General features: G+C 40.3%; 1 protein-coding gene across 5 annotated transcripts in view; it reads right to left on the bottom strand.

Moving 5' to 3' along the window:
- Window positions 1-1,885: 1,885 nt before the first annotated feature.
- The window catches only part of TMEM164 (transmembrane protein 164), a 37,114-nt gene continuing 15,484 nt past the window's right edge, over window positions 1,886-23,515 (bottom strand). For all 5 annotated transcript variants that reach the window (XM_069015391.1, XM_069015396.1, XM_069015394.1 and 2 more), the window contains 4 exons: window positions 22,893-22,959; window positions 16,983-17,061; window positions 7,873-7,973; window positions 1,886-7,457 (listed from right to left, as the gene is read on the bottom strand). In XM_069015391.1, the coding sequence (XP_068871492.1) occupies window positions 7,251-7,457; window positions 7,873-7,973; window positions 16,983-17,061; window positions 22,893-22,959 (454 nt within the window). In that variant the 3' untranslated portion in view covers window positions 1,886-7,250. The remainder of the gene's footprint in view (window positions 7,458-7,872; window positions 7,974-16,982; window positions 17,062-22,892; window positions 22,960-23,515) is intronic.

Genomic DNA, 23,515 nt, shown 5'->3' with positions numbered 1-23,515 from the left:
CTTTCACTGAACACTCCCTGTTAAATCACCGTTTATATCAGCTACATCAGTTATTTATCAGTATTTGTATCAATTGCCAGTTCTGTTTTATACTTTTTATGTCTAACTTCACACATGGAATTCTGTCCAGGCCTGAGCTCCCTCCTGTGAGAGGTGGTTTCAATCTTTTGAAGCAAAACTTCTTTGCAGAACGAGTTATCCTGGTGTCAGCAACACAACACCTGCACCACTTACAGCCAGATTGTTCAACAGAACATTGTGCCAGTGTGTGTTGAAGAATCTCTAGCAAAGCAACAGTGCAGCTGATGACAATATCAAGTTAGAGAACTCTGGTCCCTCAGCCAAATTCTTGGTGCACTGAGTCTGAGTTAAAGGGAGCAAGCATATTTCCTCTGTAAGATAATTCCTGAGACAAAGCATTCCATCTCTCTGGAACTCAGCACTGAGTTTAGAAGGGGGTTTTTTTGCCTCATGCTGAATTAATAGCTCTGCTGGCTGTAGATGCAAAGTCTTTGAAAACAGAGCAATAGAATCCATGTAATCTTTGGATGCTGAAGTCTGATAAAGCCATTACTCCACTGGCTCTGAAACTTTGATTTAGGAGATTACCAAACATCTGAAGGGAAACCTTCAGGTTGGGTAAATACTAAACCAGTGATGGAAGCTGGCTCTCAGATTTGGTATCATTAGTCTGAACTGTGTAAAACCTACACTAAACCTAATCTAAAACCCTGAGGCCACTGAAAGGCAGAGTTACAACTTCCTACAATGAGTTTCCCACTCTTAGCACTGCTTTAGCCAGCTCTCCAGTTCCCATGCTGTAAAAATCAAACCAAGCCAGTAGCATTAAGGGTGCTTGAGATGTAGAAACTTTCTTATTCTTACATATTTGTTGGTATTAAACAATGAAAGGCTGATTTCCAATTAGTTACAGAGAGCTGCTGAAAATAATCAGCAGTGCCTGCAAAGAGAAATTGCTTGCTTGGTTCAGCTCAGGCTCCCATACAGCACTTCACGCTGGATTTCTACTTAAGCTGTTTCATCAGTCTTTATACTCTTCCAGAAAAATTAAGCTGGAGAATTGATTCTTTTCCCCAGCTGCATGAAAAATTGAATCCTCTACAACGGATACATAATAATACAGGTGGGCACATCCAGCATGTTCTTTTTCCAGGAAACAGTATTTGCCAAGAACTGCACACAAGGCAATAACCTGCTTGTCTTGAGATGTACTGGGTCACAAGAATACATTTAACTAGGCTGCAATCATGTTTATTACAGCCAGGAGCATTTGTGAAGTGCATTAAAACTACTTTGCCATCTCCTGTGGTGTGGGGCTGTCTGAGTGCAGTCCTGTAGCTGCTACAGCAGCTTTTTGAACAAAGGTGTGAGCTGAAAACTTCTGTGCATGTTCTGCCATCTTCTGCTAAAGTGCAGTGAAGTGGGAACTACAGGACACTGCCCAAGCTGGGGTAGGCACAGTGAGGAAGGGTGGAGAAAGCATCCTTGGACTGTAACAGTTCCCTGAGCTCTGCACCTGAAAGACAAGGACAGGCCCTATTTAAACAGTGATTAAAGGATTTATACCCTACGGCGAGCTCTGCCAAATAAACTGCTGTTGACTGACAGGTAACAGGCACAAGTCAGACTGAACTGCTTAGAATTCCAGAAATCCCAGTACCCATTGTTCTCCCAGGAACTGCAGTCTGCAAGGTAGACAACGTCAGGCTGTACAGACTGTTTCAGACAGGAACCTCCATCTTCTTACCTGATACATAATGAGCTAATACTACGTGTCTCTGTGCTTCTTACCTAGTTATAAAAAGTCCTAAGCAGGACAGACTCAGGTGTGGCACAATTAGAATGATAACACAACTACCCAGTATCCATTAAAATGCATTTATTGATTTTAATGCAAAGGTTTAACAACTATTTGCCCAATGATCTGGATTTAGGGCACAACAACAAAAAAGCCCATCAGACCAAAATACAAAAACAAGTACACAAATTACCCCATATTTGTAAATGTTACCTCATAATCAAGGTTTAGCACATTAAAAAGTTTACAAAATTTATAACACTTTACAAATTGTTCAGAACTAACAGCATATGTGGCAGTTGAGCCCATCCACCTCCATCCTTGCCCTTGCCAAACCATTCTATGCCTGGATGTTGGGAGTAGAGGGTGGGGTAAGCAGCCCTGCAGGTTTCTGCTGCCCCCCTGGTGCTCCAGCCCAGCCTCCTGGCACAGTGTGGTTGGGGAGAGCGGGGTGTGCTCACTGCTCTGCCTGCTGCATCCTCTGCAGCATTGGGATAATGACTCAGGAAATGCAGAAATAATTTTTAAAAGTAAAAAATTGACCCTGAAGAAAAATGAAATTCTTTATAAAACAGCTTGGCTTTGACTAAGTTACACCAAGAGCTGCAAGACAGATTTACAGCAATATCACTTGAAGTGCAAGATCACAAAAATCAACAGATTTGTTATGAGTCTTGTCACTGTAGAACTGAAAACATTAAAGCTGACCAGTCTGCCTGCAGAAACATCCCACCAGGGCTGACATACACCCTCTTCCTGGGTTTTGGCCTTTTCAGAGCTTTGTTAACTATAAGGATGAATTTCATTCCTAAGGATCACCTAGAGTGAAAGAACTGCAACACTGAAGAAAACACCACAAAAAACTCTATTTTCCATTAGCTGTGGATGCATAGAAAACAAATGCTTCTGGCTTAGATGCAAGACTTAGGACATAAAAGTACAGTCAGTTAACAATTGCAAATAGCCACTTATGAAAAATACAATTGAACTTTACAAAATGATCTCAAATATACAGAAATCTCAAAACTGTGGTTAGAAACAGAAACCTACAATTAGGTACTCTGTGACCTCAAGGTTTGCAAATGGACTGACTTTTCCTGTCTCCCAAGTTCACCAAGGCAGCAGCTGCTCAAGCACACGTAAGCTTTGCTTATGAGCAGCATCTTTGAACCATAAGAAACTGAACCAAAACCAGCTCCAGGTGCATGTTATAGCTTGTGGCTTTTCACTGATTTATAAACACATGGGCAAGAGCTATTCATTTGCACTCTTCAGAAGAAACAAGATGCAAATCCTCCTTTGGTGCTTAAAAGAGGAAGTTAAACAAATAGATACAGCTCAGACACTGTACAGTGTCTGAATCCCTGGAGAAATAGCATTGCAGGGATCCTGGACAGCTGAAGCCATGGCAGAAGGTGGTGGGGGCAGAAATGTTACCTCTGCTTTGGAGGGATACTTACTCCAAGGCTGCATAAACAAACCCATCAGTAAACAGGTTTATTATAGCCAATAATGTTTCATTTATGGCTACCCTTGGAGGGAAATGCAGCCAGTGGCAGTAGGAGTCATGAATTTCCTTACTCCTTGTTTCTTTCTAAATGCCCACAATACTAACAATTGGAGGATTCTGTTCAGACCCCTTAACCCATACCAGCATCTCTGAAGGCCAGGCAGTGGCACTGCACAAGAATTTTTTGGGGTATTCTGGCCAGCAAATAAAGCCACTTTGGGATGAAATTTCACACTCTGTAGGTCTGGCTGTGCAGCCTCACTCCTGCTCTGCCCCACAGCTACTGCCACTGTTGCTGAAATTCCTGGTGCCATGACAAAGGATTTGGGCACATTTGACCAGGAGGCCCAGGACAACCCTTTCAATTGTGCATTGCACAGCAGCACTGTAAAATCTCATCACCAGGTACTGGGCAACAGCTTCAAGTTATGTGGACATGGATTGTGTGCGTAACACCCCAGGAGAGAATGCAATCGCCTCCCAAGAACAGCAATAGAGTTTTGTGCTTTCATTTCCAGCATAAATAAGCATAAAGCAACCAAAGGAATCTGTATAGTGTAACTGCCTATAAAATAAACCATTCAGGGAAAAGAAAAATCAGCCTCTTCCAGGGGAAACAACAAATAACTGCTAGAGATGAAGTATTCTGCTCTCCCATTCTTTCCCAGATCCGGCACATGTAACAAGCTCTGGCTGATGCATATTTCCAGCAGAGACCCAGATAGGTGAGGAATGAAGGATGTGAAGTTCCATGACAATTGCTTCAAAAGTTTGTTCCCTTTCTGCTCCCATTCTGCCCTGTCCTTCCCCTTTTGTAGAGCCTGTCTCAGCTACGCTGATGCAGTTTTCTGTGGTGGCTCACCATTAACCAACATGAAGTTCTAAAAGCCTTCAAAGAAGGGCATGGGCAAGGAGGGCACAAGTCTAAGGAATGGCTGAGGGTGTTTAGCCTGGGGAAAAGGAGGAAAAGGGTGGACCTCGTCACTCTACAACTACCTGAAAGGAGAATGGGGGTCAGCCTTTTCTCCCAAGAAATAAGCAACATGACAAGAAGAAACAGCCTCAAGTTGCACCAGGGAAGGTTTAAATTGGACATTAGGAAAAATTTCTTCACCAGAAGAGTTGTCAGGCATTGAACAGAGTGCCCAGGGAAGTGGTAGAGTCGGCAACCCTGGAGGGATTTCAAAGATGTTTATGTGTGGCACTTGGGATAAGGGTTAGTGGTGGGCTCGACCGTGCTGGGTTAATGCTCAGCTTGATGAACTCAGGTTTCTTCCAACCTAAATAATTCTGTTCTAACTCAGGCAGCCTCACTGACATTGCACAACAACAAAGAAGCAACAGCTTATGTTAAAAAGGTGAAGGTTGCACTGCCTGCCTTCCCACCTGACTCCAGCTGCACCATTTGATTCTTTCACTGCAGCTCCAATACTTCTAAAATGCTTACTGAGTGCAGTAGTTGGTTACCTCTCTACATTTTTGCTAAATTACCTTGTTCAGTGAGACATTTTCGCAGCTTAAATTGGTATGAAAGAGTCAACAAGCTCCAGAACGTGCCCACAATAAGATTTGGAAGGACAGTACACTGTCCTCTGGCTCTGATGAGCGGCTCCATCAGCAAACTCCATGTGGTGAAATTACACCTGGAATTTCTGTGTGACTCAAAACAACTAGAGGAGCAGAAGAGGGGAAAAGCACAGACCAGCCCAGTGACCTCCAGGCAGGGAGGGAGGGAGGGCAGGGACAACCACTCCCAACAGCTCTGTACCAGGAATCCCTTCCCACTGCCCAGGGATGGCCCTGTGGCAGCTCTGTTCACATTCCTGCTACTGAATTTTAAGTCAGCCAGAAGAGCTCACAAATTCTGCTTACCAAGCAAAGAGCCTGCACTGAGTGAGACACCTGAGCTCATTTCAATGCTCCTGCAGTTTTAATTGACCAGAGGCAGTCAATGGTGGCAAACAGCAGCTGGTTTATACTTGTTTGCAATGCCCTGAAGCAGATGACTACAGATAGGAAATGCTACAGTTTAAAAAAGAAAAAAATAAAAGGCTGCTACTGAGAGAAGTGTTTCCAGTAACTACAATAGCCTGACAGGGAAAAAAAAGGAAGATGCTTTTAAAAAAAGGAAATCAGAATAAACTAAAAAAAAGAACGAAAAAAACGTAAGAAAGTTAAGCAAATAAAGCAAATAATAATGCTAAATAGTATTTGCAAAATTTGTCTTAAATCCTTCTATTGTAATACTTACTAACACCAGCTGCATATGCCTGAGGGATAGTTTAGGTACGTGCTGCAGGTTCTCAAGTTGTGAGCATACCGTGTATTTTTATATATATATATGTATACACACACATACAGCAAGGCATGGAAGAAAGCCAGAAACCAGTTGTAAATCAGAATATGGGACAATGTATTTATGATTGAGGTGTAGTTTTTTTAATCATATGGAGTAAAAATATTTGAAGTAGCCACTTGTTCTCTCACCAATGAAATTTTTTTCTTTTTTAAGGAAGAAAAAAAAAAGCTTACTTTTGGTTCTTGAGGTATAAACATCTGTACCTTAACTTCAGCACATTACCTTCAGGTGATCCAGCTGGAGGAGGTATGATGGTTTTGGTTTATCTTACAAGTCACAGCTTTGACAACACAGTGAATCTATAAATTCCAACAAACTTCTGTACAAGAAAAACCTGCAGTCCCAAAACACAACAGTCTGTGTAATGGACTCACAATTCTGGAAGAACACAGTCACGATTTCCCATCTTTCTGCCCAATGGTTTCTCCTCCTGCAAAATTTGAGCAGGTACACGCAGTGGATCATTCTGCCCATCTACATCCTGTTCTCCAAAAGACACATTGATGGGAAGATTTGGTCATACTACTAAACTGGAACATGTTCTTTGCAGTAGAGGCCTGCACCGATTTGATGTTCCTTTTTATACCTGTATTTTAAGATCAGTGCACATGATGTATCAGAGCTGTAGGGAGAGAACAGTTTCATTTTGTTTCTTCACCAACCAGTCTGGTCTGTGAGGATTAGCATAGACAGAGCAGGAATGTTTCAAAGGCTACTAAGTATAAAAAAAAAAAAAACCCTGATGTTTACATTGGACTTTGTATCTCCAATCTAAGATAAGTGAAAAAACCATTTTGTTCAAAGTCAGGACAGAACAGTGGATGCAGTATCTTATGACTTATATATAACATGGTCTTTTGAAATTGTTTCAGCATTATTTTTTTCCCCTCACCAAAATAAAAGCATCTCCAAAGCATCATGATGGGACTTCACTAGAAAGATACTTATCCACTGCAGCTTTGAAATGATGTTGTTGATTAAAAAAAAAAAAAAAAAATCAGTTATTGTTCCCCAATGTTTTCAACCAGCTTAAAGAAAATACAGTAGAACCTCACTGTTTTGCACTTCTGACTGGAAGATTAAGTGTGCACCATTTCCTGTGACCATTTTGGAACATTCAGGCGCTAAGAGTTAAGCCAGGATGATGCAGTTCAGCATGTTGGTTCACATCAGTGGAGTGCTACAATTGAGCATTATTTCCTACCCTATTGTAGGGTACTATTCTTTAATGGGAAATGAATCAAAACGAGGTAGCACTGCCGTTTTCATTGCTGGAATGTGGACAGGTCCTGGCCTAATTTTAAATGGTCACTTAGCAAGATTCTACTGCAATCTATACAAAATGTATAAAACATGAACCTTCCCCAGAATAAGGCCACTAATTTTGCCATTGGCAATAGGCAGTGAGAAACAGCAGGTAAAAAAAACCTCACTTGATTACAGAGGTGTTTTTGAGGCAAAAAACTGTGGGAAGAAGTATAAAGCCATTGTCCTCTCATCCCTCCTCTTTGTTTTCCAGTATATCTCGGCTTCCTGTACAAACAACTCCATGGGGAGAAATTTCAGTCCATTTTCTTAGCTGGGAGTCTAAGCAAGTCCATGCTCCATTTAAAGACGGGGACAGCACTGTGGAACAGCAGGATTACGAGCTTCCCATGAGTCATGGTCATGACAGTCTGATGTCCAGAGGCCCAGATTCGATACCAGGGCCCATAAAAAGGATCTGAGACAGCTGGGCACAACATGTTGTTCAAATTCACTTCTGTAACCTGAGGAAGCAACAATAAATTTATCAATTAATAATATTTTTATCTTGCACTGATTCAAACACTTAAAACGATGAAAATTTAGAGAATTACCATAATAATCAAAAATGTTCAGGTGACACACTTTTGCTCAACACAAGTAGGGCAGCTTTCAGGAAAAAAGCAGATCCAAATTCCATTGTGTATTTAATAAATTGATTTATGCAGGTACATAACCAATCTATGAAATATTTTACCAGTACTTCCAAGAGAAAAGATACAAATGCTCATTAGAACATGCAATTTACATACAAGTAGCCTTATCAAAAATTTGCATGCAAGTAGTCTTATCCATGTAGACATGGACACTCAAATGACTCAGTGTTTTTACTCTGAATGTACTTGCAGACTAGCCATTTATTAACCTGTGTTTACTTACCAATCCCAGGATCTGCAAGATGCTGAAATGATACACAAACATAAACCCTGTGGATAAAAGAGCCCACCAGAAATTGCAGAGTGGTTCAGGGGTGTAGATACCTTGAAAAGAAAGGAATACATTAATGTTCAGCTGCACTGCTGTGCCCATCACACACTCAATGAATAATCCTCTCTCTCCTGCTCTCTGGATGTCAGGGTATCTGGCTTGAGCTGATAACCTCCTCAATGCCATTACAGTAATTAATATTTGAGAGCTTTATTTCTTACCTAAAGCATCCTGATCAGCTTCTTCCCTCCTTCTTGTCCAGCAGTGAAATGTACAATATGTTACCTCACTAAACTTGCCTATTTTTCACCAACATCAATGATTTTTACTTCATTCTTCCTTCTACCACAAAAGTAATGAATACAGTAATGGTGTACAATGAATCTTAAAAAAATCAGGTTATTCATACTTAAACACCTGCTTCTTGCAGGGATTATGATTTCAGCATGCACAGAACTGACTTGGGTAGCAGCAAGTCCTGCACAGCCTATATCAGAGCACAGCTTAATTGTCATTTCCTAATTTTATGGTTGTTTAACAACTATTAAAAAGGAACTTGTACCAATAATGCCAAGGAACAGAAAAGTTGTATGAATTGGTCAATGCGTTAATGACAGGCTGTGCTTTTAAATGAAAGCTGCTGTGGAGATACTTTCAGATATACACTACAAACAATTTTATAATCAGTAGATATCACAGATACTGTAAAATACTTTTTCCCTTCAAATGAAGTAGCAGATATATTATTCCAACCTTTCTCTTCCCTCTCAAAACCACGTTTACTGACAAAACACAATGTTCCCTGATCTAGAATGTACCAAGGAAATCAGATTTAATAAAAGCACTTGTAGATACAAGACTGTTTTGGGAATTAAATATTCAAATTTCATATGGTGAGAACAAAACCAGCTTACAGAGTTCTCTAGACTCTTACTAGCAGACATGAAAATTGCACTGTAAGATATGTGGAAAAATATTACTTTCCTTATGACTTTAATAACAGCCTCAGAACACAGGAAAGATGCACAGTGTCATGCTGTTTGGCTGCTGTAAGAGTTTCAGAGGATTATAAAAATACACTGGCAATTTTTATCTGCCTTTATCTGCTCTCTCTGATCCATTAGATATTATTAAATACTGGAACATGTATCCAGTACTTGAAGGACAGCTTAGAGCACAGAGTGCAATATTGATACTAGGCTTGGCTAGCCAGCACACTCAGTAATTACCAGGAAGTAATTAAAGACTTCAGCATACACTGTACAAGGCTACTGGGAACTTAAATAACTCCACATGCAGAGTAGCTACCACAGCACCCACCAGACCACAGCTGCAATGAAAGTGCCTGTGTATGGCATCCTGTGGAGATAAATACAAGTAACTGCTGTGACCACATCACTGTATAATGCTGCATCCCAGCTCAGGTTTAAGGTCTCTAGAGCAATGCTTTCTCAAGTTCTGTGGTCCTTTCAAAATTATTTTCTGCATAATTTCCTTCCATAGTTTGTACCCATCACGCCAGTTCAAATTGATTTTGCAGTAGCTACCTGAAGTAAGTTCAATTAAATAGCATTTTTTGAATGCTACAAATTCAAAATTACCTACATGCCATTGTCTAAAATTGCACATCCCTGCAGTGCCCACTCCCAAGGACACAAGCGCTGTGCTGCTGCTGCTCAGGGTAAGACTCTGTGTGTGTGTGAGTGCCAGCAGCACATCTACACCCCTCCTGGCTCTGATGAGGAATGGCAGCAGTGTCGTTACCCCAGGTACCTCTGCACACCCCGGTTCAGTGAGCAGCCTGGGACCTGGGGAACCCATGATAAATTTGAGCACAAGAGCTACTTGGAAAGCACAGGGCAGCTTGTAAGATTTCTTATCCAGTGGGAAGGTGAAGGCCAGAAGTGTCTGAACAGCAAATAAAACCAAAGGTAAAAGCAAACTCTACAGGAATCACTTTGAGTTCTACAGGTAAAGGGAAAAAATTTCCAACAGTAATTCTTGGGATGCACTTGGCGAGTGTGAGCCAAGAGCTGGCATCCTATTTAGAAAACAGTACAGAAGTCTTGAACAGAATTCTTAACTTAAATAGCAATGATATTCATTAAACTCCATGGCCTGAAAACATCAGATAGGTGACACCACCTTGAATACAGTTTTTCATTACAGAGAGAAGAGGAGGAGGAATAAGTGTTGGTGTCAGAGTGCAGGAGATCAGGGCTCTATTTTTGGCTGCACCAACTTTAGGTGACCTGGTCAAGCTTTACAGAAACTCTTTGTGCTCCCTCCTCCGCTGTAAAGAAAACACTGCTTTGGGCAGCGATCTCACTGCTTGACTTGCAAAATTTATTTATATTGTCCTTGCAGTTTTAGGTGCATGTTTAACCTAGATACGAAACACAACATGAAATTTAAATAAGGTATCAAAGCAGCTCCTGGGAACTGGCTGAGCAGTGCTAAACCAAATTAGGTTTCTGCTGGCAGTTGCTTGTGTTATTCCAAAAGTATTCGAAAAAGCCTGGTCAGAGTCTAAAGGGATGAGCACCCAGGAAAGCTAAAATACAGACACCTCCATATCCAGGTGACTTACAGTGCAGGTAGGGTATAAATACCAATATGGGCAAGTGACCCCAGCTATGAAATGAGACTGGAGGGAGACAACAGTCATTAAAAGACTAAGGAAATTGCACAAGATGACAACACAGATCTATGGCACAATTTGGCTTTGAACACAGGTTTCTCATGTCCAGCTTCAATCTAGTCAGGGAATGGTATTTCAGAGGTCCCTTAGGAGAGCTGTTCAGGTTCCTCCAGCAAGGAATTTCACTCTGCTACATCCTTGCGCTCTGTTGCAAAATCTAAAAAAAATACATCAGCAACTTTCACTCTCTACAGATTTTTGGTCTTGCTTTGTACTAAAAATAGTATTCTCCTTGTTAGACTCTGCAATTCTGAAAATAATGGTATGATTTTCAGCAGTAGCACTATTTGGACATCAAAGGACAAAAAGGAAACACTGACCTCCACACAAAAACATTTTGGAGCATTCTATATTCCACACAGTGCGCTTTGGGAAACTAATTTTAAATTCATACCTGGGATATTTCCTGTGCATTTCTCATTAGATAAATATTCACTATAGATTTTATTACTCTACAGCCCTGCTATTCAACAGATGGCTGTTTAATGGAGCAGTGTGGTCTATTTTCCATAGTATAGTCTGTTAACAGAAACATACAAACAGGAAAATTGAGCCCCAGCTGAGTGTTTGTTTGAAGGACCTGTGTTGGCTTTGGCAAAAGCTACTTGCTGCCTGCATAGGAAATCAATTTCAATAGGTGGGAGCAGAGAGTTTCACTCTCTATTTATGAAGGATCATGGGCAGTTCTTATACATTAAACACTTACAGAAATTTAGTCCAACTGCCAGTCTGGCACTGATCTCATTCCCAAAAACACGCATGCCCCAGACAGCTGGGGCATTCCAAGTTGGGGCCAGCTAGGTAGGCTGCCTGTTCGCTCCTGTGTTGAAACAGCATGGAAGGGGATACCTCAGTTTAGATAAAACTTCATTACTTCAATAGCAATGATAGGAAGGATTCCATATAGACTGAAGAGTTTGGGGTCCTTCATCTGCTTCTGTAACAAGATTTTGTTGACCTTGAATATGCCAAGTTGTTCACTTTGCCATCTAGGAAATGGAAACATGGCTTTAAAAAAGTAAAGACCACAAAGAGATGGTATTTCTTTTATATTGATCCATCCCCACAATGTGCTACTTCAAATGTTCTAATGAACTATTATTTTTACTTATAATTCTCAATACACAGGCTTCTGAAAATTTGAACACAACTTAATAGAAAGCAATACTCCCTTTGTATTTCTGTGAAAGCATAATGCAGGAGAAAATTACTCCTCTGTTTGAATTAGAGAATTAGAATCTAAATATAGTACAAATTTTTAATTTAGTAGGGTTTAAAATAATCACTTTAATGTCTTGCTTTCATTCCCACTGCATTTAATAGAGCTTTATGAGTTTTCCAGTGCTGCACACTCTCAGTTGTCTTACAATTACAAGTAGACCTGCTTAATCCAAAACTCAGAGCAGCTACTACAATTCTCTCATTTTCAAGCTTACAAAAATGTGAGGGCAAATTTATTATCCTTTTATTTCCCTTGATCAGAGGGTTAATTCCAGTTGAGTGGCCTATTGAGCTAGCCTAGAGACAAAACTTTCTTTTCAGGGGAAAACAGGAAAAAAATGTTCTCAAGAGGATGATCCTGAAATCCATGTTTCCCCTACAGGCGTTCTGACTCCATGTGTAGGTTTTGAACTAGTACCTTATGCCAGGAGGTTTCTGTTTCCCCTCAGTGCCAGCTACTCTCATCAGAACCAGCTCAGACAGAGCTCTTATAGTACCTGCTTCTCTCAGGAATCATTTTTTTATATTCTATAAAGCAGCAGCAGCAGTTCTTCCTCTGCCTTCATACAGTAGCAGGTTCTTCCAGATATTGGCACCTACCCTTCTAAATTTCTCCATCTCCCGGAGAGAGATTTCATTTTTCAAACTAACTGTAACTGCCCACTGAATACAGCTTAGAGGGCCACAGGACAGAGATGTGTCCCCTCCTCTTCCTCTCTCTCAAATCATCAAACAAGATTATCCTGGACTATTCAAGCTACAAGAGAGGCTGCAGCCTGAGCCTGCAGCTGGAGTGACAGCACACAGAGCTACCCTGCTGCTCAAGGTGCCACAGCACAAGCACAGCTCAACAGCAAACCACACATTTATGTCTAATACATGGCATTCAGCAGGTAGAGAAATCTGGAACAGGAACATGAAACTGCTAGAAGCAGAGTAGGGAAATAACACAGAAGAGTCAACAGGTCTCTAAGTAATTCAGTTTCAGCAAAAGAGCTGTACCACACATTATCAAGTATTTCAAGGGAGATGGACTAGATTTATGACTACTTAAGTATATCCAAATATAAAGTGATATTTCTCCTGGATTACTACTAAGGGTACATAATAAAGCCTGCTTTATCACTGCTTTAAAAAGCTAAGTAAAGAATTAACTAAATACAAGTAAGTGTCACAAAGTGGGAGAGTGGTTGACATAGGGTGCAACAGCAAAAAAAAAGGTCTTTAAATATGGTAATCCCCTCCTCTAGCCAGCAAGTCCTAGCAGCCAATGGAAAACACAAGTTTAGTGTTTTAATTAGAGTTTCCTAATTTACAACCAAAGGAAAAATGATCCTTTTGTCTGGACTTGGTATCTGTGTTCTGCATCTTCCAACGAGCCCGGGCTGCCCTGAGGTCAGGAACGCTGCCCTGCTCTGAGGGAGCTGCCTGTACTGGGCTGCTTCTGCCCAGCTGCTGAGGACAACAGAGGCATTCTCCATGAGAAGGGAGAAAAGGAAAATAAAATCAACAGCTTCAACTGACTCTGTGACAATGCCACAGAACTTCTCTTCTGATGCCACTTTGAAGACTCTTAGATCAACAAAGAAAAGGGCTTTAGGACTTGAGTCAGACACTGGCTCTTCATTGCTTCAAAGATACAGCACTTGCCTTCTAAGAAGAAAATTCTGCCCCTACTCGCAGCAAACAACGCGTTTATGTAGGGTGTCTGTGCCCTGGCGCACAGCGGGACAGCGGCACACCGGCCCTCAGGACGGACGGGGCCGGGCCCGCGCCTGCCCGGCACCCGCAGGGCCCTCACCGCCCGTCCGGGCCCAGGGAGGGGCCGGGCCCAGCGCCCCCTGCTGCCCGCAGCCACAGAGCCCGGAACGCGCCGACAGCCTCTCCACCTACTGCAGTTACCAACTCGAATAAATAGCACTGGGGATGGCGAAACACAGGGCAGGTTATCTCCTGAGCTCCGCTGCTGTGGGGCTGCTACAAATTCACCCTTATTTCAATCTGCTGTGGAATAATGCAATTTAGAGTATCATTTGATGACTGCACTAAGGAAATAACAATTCCGCCTTGATTAACTTTCAATATGATTTGAAGTTCTGAAATAAGGTGCACACCTAATCTTGTCAAATCCATCTGAAAACCTGACCAAACAAGCTTAAGACAGTCAGGAACAGAATCATCAATTTCCAAAGCTGACGTAGTGCAAACTAGATTTTTTTTCATTATCTTAAGAATTCAGTTTAAGAACTAAGCTGTCCTGACCACCACTGAAGGTCCGTAAGACCTACAAGGTCTAGTTCAACTCCTCCAGGTGTTTCTGGAATGCTGTGTCCTGCCCAGATGCATACTGCAGTTTTGGGAGGCATTCACAGGTGACACAAGGTGAGATTCATCCAGAAAAATAGAAGTGCCAACTGCAGATATACTTTATGTAAGAACTGACTTGCGGTAGGAATCTTGTGTGCTGGCCTGTTACATCCCCACTACATCTATTCTGCATGAGAGCCTCTTAGTGCCGCCAACAAAGATGAGCCATGGTGTAAAAGCATTTAATTTGTCTAGCCTGGCATACAAGTCTATGTATATAAGCGTATAAGCACTTGGAAAGAAAATATGTTAAGAAAGGGAAGTATAGAAATTTATATTCACTCAGTAAAGAGGGGAGCGAGAGGAAAGAGGAAGAGGAGATTTTAATCCCCAAGAGGGATCCATGTCCTTGAGCTCCAGTGAGTTCACTGTGCAACACTGAAGCCTGAGTTCCAAAAGCCTCTCATATCCATGTGCTGCTAAGTGTGGTAAAGCCCCCACACTTAGAGGGTCAGGAGGGACATGAAGGTTGCCAGTGCAGCATGACCAGTCTGCACCACTGTAATAAATACCAGGAAAAGACAGAAAATAAATTATTATGGCCCTTGCTTACTGTCACCAGCTTCCTTTCAAAGAGGAAACACTTCAGCAGGGAGTTGGATGTGTGTGCATGGCTAGTGCAATACCTGATTAGGGTGCCAGAAATCTCGGGGGTGCAGCTCTCTATAGCCTCAAATCCACTCTGCTTCAGAGGCTCACCCTGCCTTTCAGAAACATCTGGATCCTACCAAGGCCACCATTAATACAGGCATATTCTCAATAAAACGTAGCATATATAATAAAGTATATAAATATAAAAGTAGCATATATAATAATAAAGTAGCATATTTTTCCAAATACAATTCATTCCTTTTCATTTTTTCAATTTTCTACCCTTCAATTACTTCTCTCAGTCACAATCCACAGATTCACTGGTGGAAATTCTTGTTTACAATACTGAAATCAAGCTGCATGCTGATCAGTGTCAGCGATGAAAAAGCAATTTTCACAAGATATACTTTGGAAAAAGACCTGTGTGATCTACTCAGAAGGTACTTTAAACAGAGGTGGTAGTGAAATGACAAAATATTAACAAATGTTTTTAGGTTGCTTAATGTTTCCATCAAAAATGATACATTAAATCACCTGTGGCAGGAGTTCATGGGTGTTTTGTTAAGGAATTACAGCCAGTCAGGTGACAAGGAGCCAAGTGCATAAGAAATGGAGCAGTTATTAGTTAAACAGCCCAGAGCAATCTCAATTGACAGGTTTAGCCAACGAAATTCTTCTAGCAATTTCACTGCCCTCCTGTCAGCGTTAGATGGCAGCAAACACCTCTAAGTTAATACAGGGCAGGCGTTCAGAATGCTGAACCAGCGTGACAACTGTGCAACACCAAACCCTTCAAAGTGCAAATCCAGTTCTTGTCAGCCCCAGGTCCTGAAGAACCCTGAGAACCTCTACTTCAAAACAAGCGAAAAGCCAAACCAAACCAACCAACCAATCAAAATTTAAAAGAACACATCAAGTGCCATCCAAGGCCAAGCCTTAAAGTAAAGGACACACGTCTTAAAGTGACCTCAGATGGGAACTCCAAGGCCACCAAGTGATTTATTGACATCAGAAGGACTTTGTTTGTCACTGCCTACAGTTCACTCCATGGCTGCTTATGTCTTCTGCCCCCTGCTCCTCACCCTCCTCCTCTAAAGGTTGAGTTTGTCTAACTCCTACAGGTACACGGCACTTTGGCATTACTTGCCAGAATTGTAGGATATCAAGGGTGGATTAAAATTAAACACCGCTGGCATATTTTCCTGATAAGAGAAAGAAACAGAATCATCTTTTGAAGTATGACACTTCACTTTTCTGTTGAATCATTTTTCTTAATTTCACTCAGCGGGTCACAGTGCAATCAGGTCACTGCAACACAAAGGTTACAGTGAAATAAGGGTGAAGGATTGTAAGTGACTGCTGGTATAAAACACAACAGATTCAGCAGGATGGAAGAGGCTGACTGCATCCCATTACTTGACATCACATCCTCAGGGCTTTCACTAAAGGCTACTAAACATGTGGATCATAAATTATCATGTTTTATTTCCTGGATGGAACAACAGCTCTGCTAGAAAATGCAGGTGGAGGCATGTCAGCACTAGAGGGGGACAGAGCATCACACCAGCTGAATACATAGTGCATTCCATTTGAGGATCCACAACTGGAAAAATCACTGGTCAGGGCAACAATTTAGGACTCCCAGACCTACTGAACTATTATGGCATAAGTGAATGCAAGAGAGCAAGCTTTTTAGATGAGACAACAAGCAATCTAGTTCATTTCACTGATATGTGTCGCTACATTTCACTAGAACTTCAGAATTTCTGGGATTTAACTAACTAGACAACTAATTTTTTTTTTTTTTTGCTAGTTTTGAGTTCCAGTACTTCTCAAGAGACATCCAAGAAGATAAAAATCTTAAAAATACATCCTACCAACAACTGTGAATATTGTGAGATGGCAGAGATGCTGCTCAAGAAGACAATGCACATTATGCCAATACATTCTAAATATCCTTTCAGGCAACAGGCCATTTTTAAAATTTTCATTTCAGTGCCTGACACAACTTGTTCCCTGGGTTAAAGCTCCAACATTAGAACACTAGAACATCAGACACTACTAATTAAAACCAGAGAAAATTAGTAAAAAAGGTAAGAATAAAACTGGTGGTATCCAGTAAGCACAGTGTTTTCATTCCATAAGACCAGTACAATCCATATGGAGTTATCTGTGAACCTACCTCCTTTCTGCAGCAGATAGATGGGCACAACATAGAGCATCACATGCTGGATGTAATAAATCTCCATTTCAAATGGAAGCTGTGGAATAAGGAAAATATTTGTAAGTATTTTTCATCACTAACAACCAAGTTCCAAGGAACAATTCTCTTTCTGACCCATGACTACGCCTTCAGTCCAGTTATCTTATCACCCATGTATATTAACAAACATTAATGGTCAGTGCCTTGAAAGTGAAGCTAACCCATTCCATTCCCCTTAACACAAACACAGCACTTTTAGTATTCCCAACAATTAGACAATTCCCAAAATTAGCCAGAAGCACAACAAAGAAGGAATAACATAAGATTGCTTTCCCTTTCTTTGCTGGCATAAATTACCAATCACAATGCAAAGCCCTCAAGTAATCAAACCAAAAACTAGGCACACCCCACAGCATAGAAGTCTTTTTAGAAAGAAAAGGTACTTGCTACCTTGTGTCAGAACTCTATAAATGAGGTCTTTTATATATCTAAAAGTATATAAATACATATATACAAGCAATTACTGAGGAGGACTGTGCAAAAAATCGAAAGACCTGATTTATAGCAACCTGCATGCATGTACAGAACTACTACACTTGACCAAATATAAATTAAATATTAAATGACCAGTAATTTATTGGTTTTAAAGAGAAGCTGCTTGTGAGAACAAGTTACCAGTGAATTAGGTACTTCTCACGTGCTGCCAACTTTTGGGAAATTACAATTAGTCATTTGTGAGCTTATTTGAATTAGCGTAACTTCTAAGAAGCCAGACAGCTAAAATAACACTAAAAATAGCTTGAATCATAACTGTGTTTGAGGCTCTTAATCCAGACCCAACTAATTCTAGCTCTTTATCAGTTAGAAAAGGGGATGCAGTGTATTTGAAAGTTATTCCCATCTGTAAGTACCTTAGCCCATGTCTATTTATTACACTAAAGCAGCACATTTAAAATGGAACAAAACTGAACAGCAGTAGAAAACACTCAAAAATCAGAATTCAGCTTCTTACTGCAGCTGACTTACAGAGATGAAAAGCCACACTCTTGCATTATTTTTCTGAATTGATAATTGGACAATACCACAAGTATGAAATCTCATGGGAATAATGAAAAGCCATTAGCCTTGGTTCAAATGCAGACTCGTTCTGTCATTCTACAGCCAGAAGGGAATTCAGACACTGTGGCTTGTGTGTTGGGAAGCAGGGAGTGGGGAGAAAAGCCTTCCTTTTCTATGACTGTTCTGAGACACTGAAGTCACAGCCATGAAACTGAAACATTACAGAAATTTCTGCATCAACACAAGTAAAGAGAGGTTGAAAGAGAGTTCAGTTTTCTTCCTAAAAGCAAACAGTTGGTAAACAACACAGTGATCTTTTAAATTCAACTACAATTCTTATACCCTATTTTGAACGTAGAGTATTCTAAAACCAACAGCTGGATTATGCAAGTCCTGGCATTTCCCCACTGGACACTGTCTGTCTTCTGATGGCAACCTCCAAGGTGGTCAGCCAGCTCCTGCGGGGACTAAGCTAAAACAACCCTCCCATACAATCTGTCGTGTTATTTTATTCCAAGTATTCTGTATCAAAACAAACACGAGCAAAGTAGCAGTATGCAAAAGCAAGAACTTCATGAAAATTGTGAGGCTTCCTGAATCTGAACCTTTCCTGCTGTCCTTCACTGAACAACACAGAGAGCAAAGTGAGGGAATTAAAATGGAGCTAAAGCAGTGTTCCTAACTGGAGAAAAAGCTGTACCTCTCCCTCTTCAGAAACAATTGCTCCTGATATAAACACCACAACATGAGGCACTCACTCCTGCCAAGGAGCATTCTCCATTTATCTGTGGTGTCAAAAGGGCTTCCACAGCCATGGAGTTGTGAGGATCTGTTACACAAACACTGTGCTGGGACACTCCTGAGAACACAGTAACAGTTGTTGTGCTGCAGTAGTGCTGACAGTATTTTTTTGTGTGTAAAACAAAACATCGTTTTCCCACTGTAAAAGATGATTTGTTCTGAAGCCTGGCTGATTATGCAAGTGCATTTCCTGCTATAGAGCTGCAGAGCTGCTGTACAACCAAGCACTCAAGTTGTACAGCCAGGCTACAATAAACAGAAAAAGAAAGTTGTAATGAGCAACTAACTCACCTGGATCTTGTGCCTTGTCTATAAACAGTTTTATCAATAAAAGACTCACTCAGCATAAGCACCTTTCACATGCAAGGAAAAACTGGAAACGAAGATAAGGCACAAGGGATCACCCATCAACCAAGGATTTAAAGAATCTCTTTGTGAAAACAAGTAAGACTTCACATTCTAACTTAAACCAGCTACTGCCCAAAGAGAACAACGAGGTCTTTCCACGCACTGATCTAAGCTTTAGAAATATCTCTTCAAGGCAGCAGTAGAGTGGAGCCAGATATTCAGATGAGTTCCCCCTCCCCTCCCCTCCCCCCCCCCAAAGAGTATGGACATAATACTAATTTAGATTAAACACTCACACACAGCAGTTGGTTTTCAGTGGGCTCACAGGTTAACACTTTCCTCTGTTTTCTGACCATAGCACTCCTCCCCCTGTTAATTATCCATACCCTGGCTCAAGCACTGCACTTCGCAAGAGCACCTCCTCCATCGTTCTCTACAAAGACTGCAGAGTGTAGCAGAAAAGGAATAGAAGGAATTCAACTCTCAGACCCTGGTCTTTCCTGTAGTACATCTAGAACACAGCCTAACAAACACCAAATGTTCTACTGTAGCAGCCACCTTCTTAGACATTGTCACTAAATAACATTTAATATGTTAACAGTTTAATGCACACAGCATGTGTGAGTGCCCAAACAGGCAGAAACTTTGGCTTTATCCCCTACCAGCCACCCAAGCACAATCTCTCAACAGCCTCCCACTGTTCCTGCTGTTTCCCTTTGTGCCAGTTAGATTAAGCCAGTTCAGAGATGACAATGCTACCACAACCTATTCCATTTTGCTGTGCAGGCACAGCCATTACAGGCAAACTATTTAGTGCAGTGAATTATTACACTAACAATCAACAACAATACAGCAGCCAAAGATTGGAGCAAACACGGAATGCACTCAAAGGCCTGCTCAGAGTACGATTCTCCTCCTAACAGAGTTGTAGAATGTGTACCTCTCAGGCAAAATAGTTCTAATAATAGAATATAGCAGCTTCTGGAAACATTAAAACTGCACCATCTCAGCCATGTGAGCTGACACCCATGTGTCCAACACCTTTGGGACATGTCCTGCTTTTTACTTTATCTATATCAACATTTTCAGGACATGAGCTTCCAAAATATCCCCACTTTTAAGCCAATGAAAAGACTTTCCTTTAAAATTTGATTAATGCAACATGAAAGCTCAAGCAAACCCAGTTACTTTCCAAGTGGAGTCTTTGTGGCAGTTAAATGAATTTACATGCATAGCCGGGTTATCAGGACCTACACTGTGTGCCATAGAATATAAATACAGAGTAAAAAGAAATCTTTCTACTCCTGTGTATCCTCTCATACCTTGCTGCCTCCCTTTTGGGAGCTTAACAAGCCATTCCCCTCAGCATCTTCTTCTCCTTTATTTCTGAAAGGGTAAGAAGAACTCAGAAAAGCACTGACTGGACAAGAAACAGTTTTATCTTTATCCAATGCCTATTCCAACGCACAGAATTTAATTCCATTGGCACATGGCAAATAATGTAGCAAACAACTGCAATATTTAGGTGCCAAACAAATACAAGTGGGTGCATCTGTTGCTTATGTCTGTTAATTGTTGGCACTTCAACCTCATGCCAAGGCAGGAAAATATTTTCTTGGAAAGAACAGAATAGACTGACCTCATCTTTCAGGTTACATTTTTTTGAACACTATCCCAGGTGCCTGTTATAGTCCAATGAGATTTTTAACTCCATAGTTTAGCATAGTTTGACTGAAAGATTAAAGTAACAGAAGGTTGAAACCTTCTAGTGTAGTTTCAGTGAATATCTCAACTCTCCATTTCCACTTGCAATACAGTACTATTTTAAAAGAATTTTGAAATTATTGAGGTTTAAAAAAAACAAAAAAATAAATTAACAGATACATTACAAGAAATGGAAACCATGAAATTATGCCAGAAGCTTCCACTTTAGGATAATTTAACACTGAAGCATATTTACAAAAAGACATTTGCATTGCATTCAGTAATGTAACTGGTAGCAAAGCCACAAACCCTAACAGACCATGCCACAAAATGTAAGAGGTGCTCTGGAAATTACTTTGAACAAGTTAACATTTACAACCCAAATCCCAATACCCACTAAAACATCCATCAGCTGCTGAAGCAATGATTGTCTCTCATTCTGAATGACTGAATCAAAAGTTTTTCACTTAAATATTATAAAACCAGAGCAGCCAGCTTAGACAAAATTACTGAGGGTTGGGGTTTTTTTTTAATTCCTACTAGGTTTTAGGAGACATTTCCTGCTTTCAGGACCATGTTGGTATTAACAACCACAGTGAGAGTTGTGGAGCAGAATGTGTGTCTGCCATGAGAGGGTCTGGATCAAGGCAGTGCTGTACAACATCACCCACGTTATCCTGTGCCAGAAGAAACAGGAAAAGTGAAAAGCCTGGCAAGCAGCTGTTAGGCCAAAAATATCCTGAGTTGTAATTATTCCAAAAATATTTACTCTTGGACATTATCTTTCGGCTCCTCGGTTCCCAACTACAGGGACAATTTTACAAGCAGTCTGTTTCTTTCTTGTTTAACCACCACTGCCCTAATATGAATGAGATCTGTGATAATGGCAGAGAAAATACAAGCTAATGATTTATAAAATACTTCAACATTTTTTCCTTCAAAGGTTACCCAGACCAATTTTGTCATGCCTAAGGTTATACTTACTTAAAAACTAGATGGTTTTAAATACAAAATAAAAAGAGTTTTCCTTACCAGGAAAAGAACACTTGTTTTATTCAATTGTTGCCCCTTCAACAGTACCAAGTTTTAATAAAATATAATTGCAAACTGCACATAAGCATAAGTTTATACCTAATCTTATTTAGACAGTCAAGATTTGCTAATGGTGAGCCACCAACAAAATCTGAAATGAAGTCTGAAGCCCTCAACAATTTTGTTAATAATATTAATTCACCCTCTATTATAGACATAGTTTGCTTAAATATAAAGTATTTTTATCTGTCTTAAAACAGATGTTAAAATAACTGCAACAACAGGTTTTTACAGATAAGTCATGAAAAAAAAATTAAAAGCATCTAGTCATATGTGCATATACATATACACCCTCACTACATATGCATGGATAACAGCTCTTGAAATAATCCTTAGAAATACTTCATTAGCTTTTCTTACCTTTAACTCTCAATGGCTTTAAGAATCTCACTAGGAACACCAATAGGCTAATTTTTTTGTCCAAGAGACTGAAGTTTTACAGCAGATTGGAAAACTTGCACAGGAAAAAAAAAATCTGCTATGCCTAATCTTAGGGGAGAGGGGATGACAGTCAACAACAACATTTGGTATTTTCCAGGCCTGAAGAATCTTACATTTACATAGAGTCTGAAAAGTCTGAAACTGAATTTTGATGACAGGCCACAAGGCTAACCTGTGAAAGCCTCTTTCAAAGCCATCAAGCTTTCCCTCCATTAATGGCTAGAATGGAACTAACACTCAATACAGCAGTGTTGTTTTTTCACACCAAGTTATAAACATCCAAAAATCCAAGCTTGGTGTTTTGGCTCCACTGTACTGACCAGGAATCTACTGCCTGGTAAAATGAATTTTAAAAGGCCAAGCAGAGCAAACATCTGACATCTCTCCAAAGATAATCCTTTAGAAATAAATAAAAAAGGAGGAGGAAAACCACAGTACACTCACCAGGCGTGTATTCACAACAGGAAACAGCAATGCTAAGAGGGCCCCATTCAGCATATGCATCTGCAACCTTAGAAAAGAAATGGGATATTATTTTCACAGATTAAAATAAAATGCAATTTTTTCATGTATTTTATGTAGTATCTCTTCAATAAAAGGTTGCAAGAAACTTAAAAACGGTTTTGGCTTTAATTTGGATTAAGTCACTATTAAATGCAACAAACTGGGCAAAACCCTATCTTTAAATACACACTTAAAGAATTTCCTAAAGTAGGATTGCTTTCTATAATGAGCTTTGGATTCCTAGAAAGCCTGGACTGCCCGTAATTCTGTTCATGATGCAAGCTGCTAAATAGTTGGAATTTTGCTGTTCATTTGTCCTCCAGAGTTTAAAATAGCATCTTTGATAAAGGGTTTTACTCCTCTTTAATGCTGTGCATGTACAGTTTCAAAGTAAAGATTCAGGAATTTGGAAGAAATCTCTTAAATAAAAGAATTACATTATCAAAATGCAACAGCAAGTCCTAAGCAAAGCAGAAGGCAGGAAAGTAGTATTTTACACTGTATTCTGTATAGCTTTCAGCCATCTTTTTCTGAACTACTCCTGGATCACAGGAACAGAAAAT

This window comes from Aphelocoma coerulescens, chromosome 4A (genome assembly GCF_041296385.1).
Source record: "Aphelocoma coerulescens isolate FSJ_1873_10779 chromosome 4A, UR_Acoe_1.0, whole genome shotgun sequence".
Taxonomy (NCBI): domain Eukaryota; kingdom Metazoa; phylum Chordata; class Aves; order Passeriformes; family Corvidae; genus Aphelocoma; species Aphelocoma coerulescens.
The sequence above is the reverse complement of the archived record's forward strand: the minus strand, read 5'-3'. Positions and strand labels throughout refer to the sequence as shown.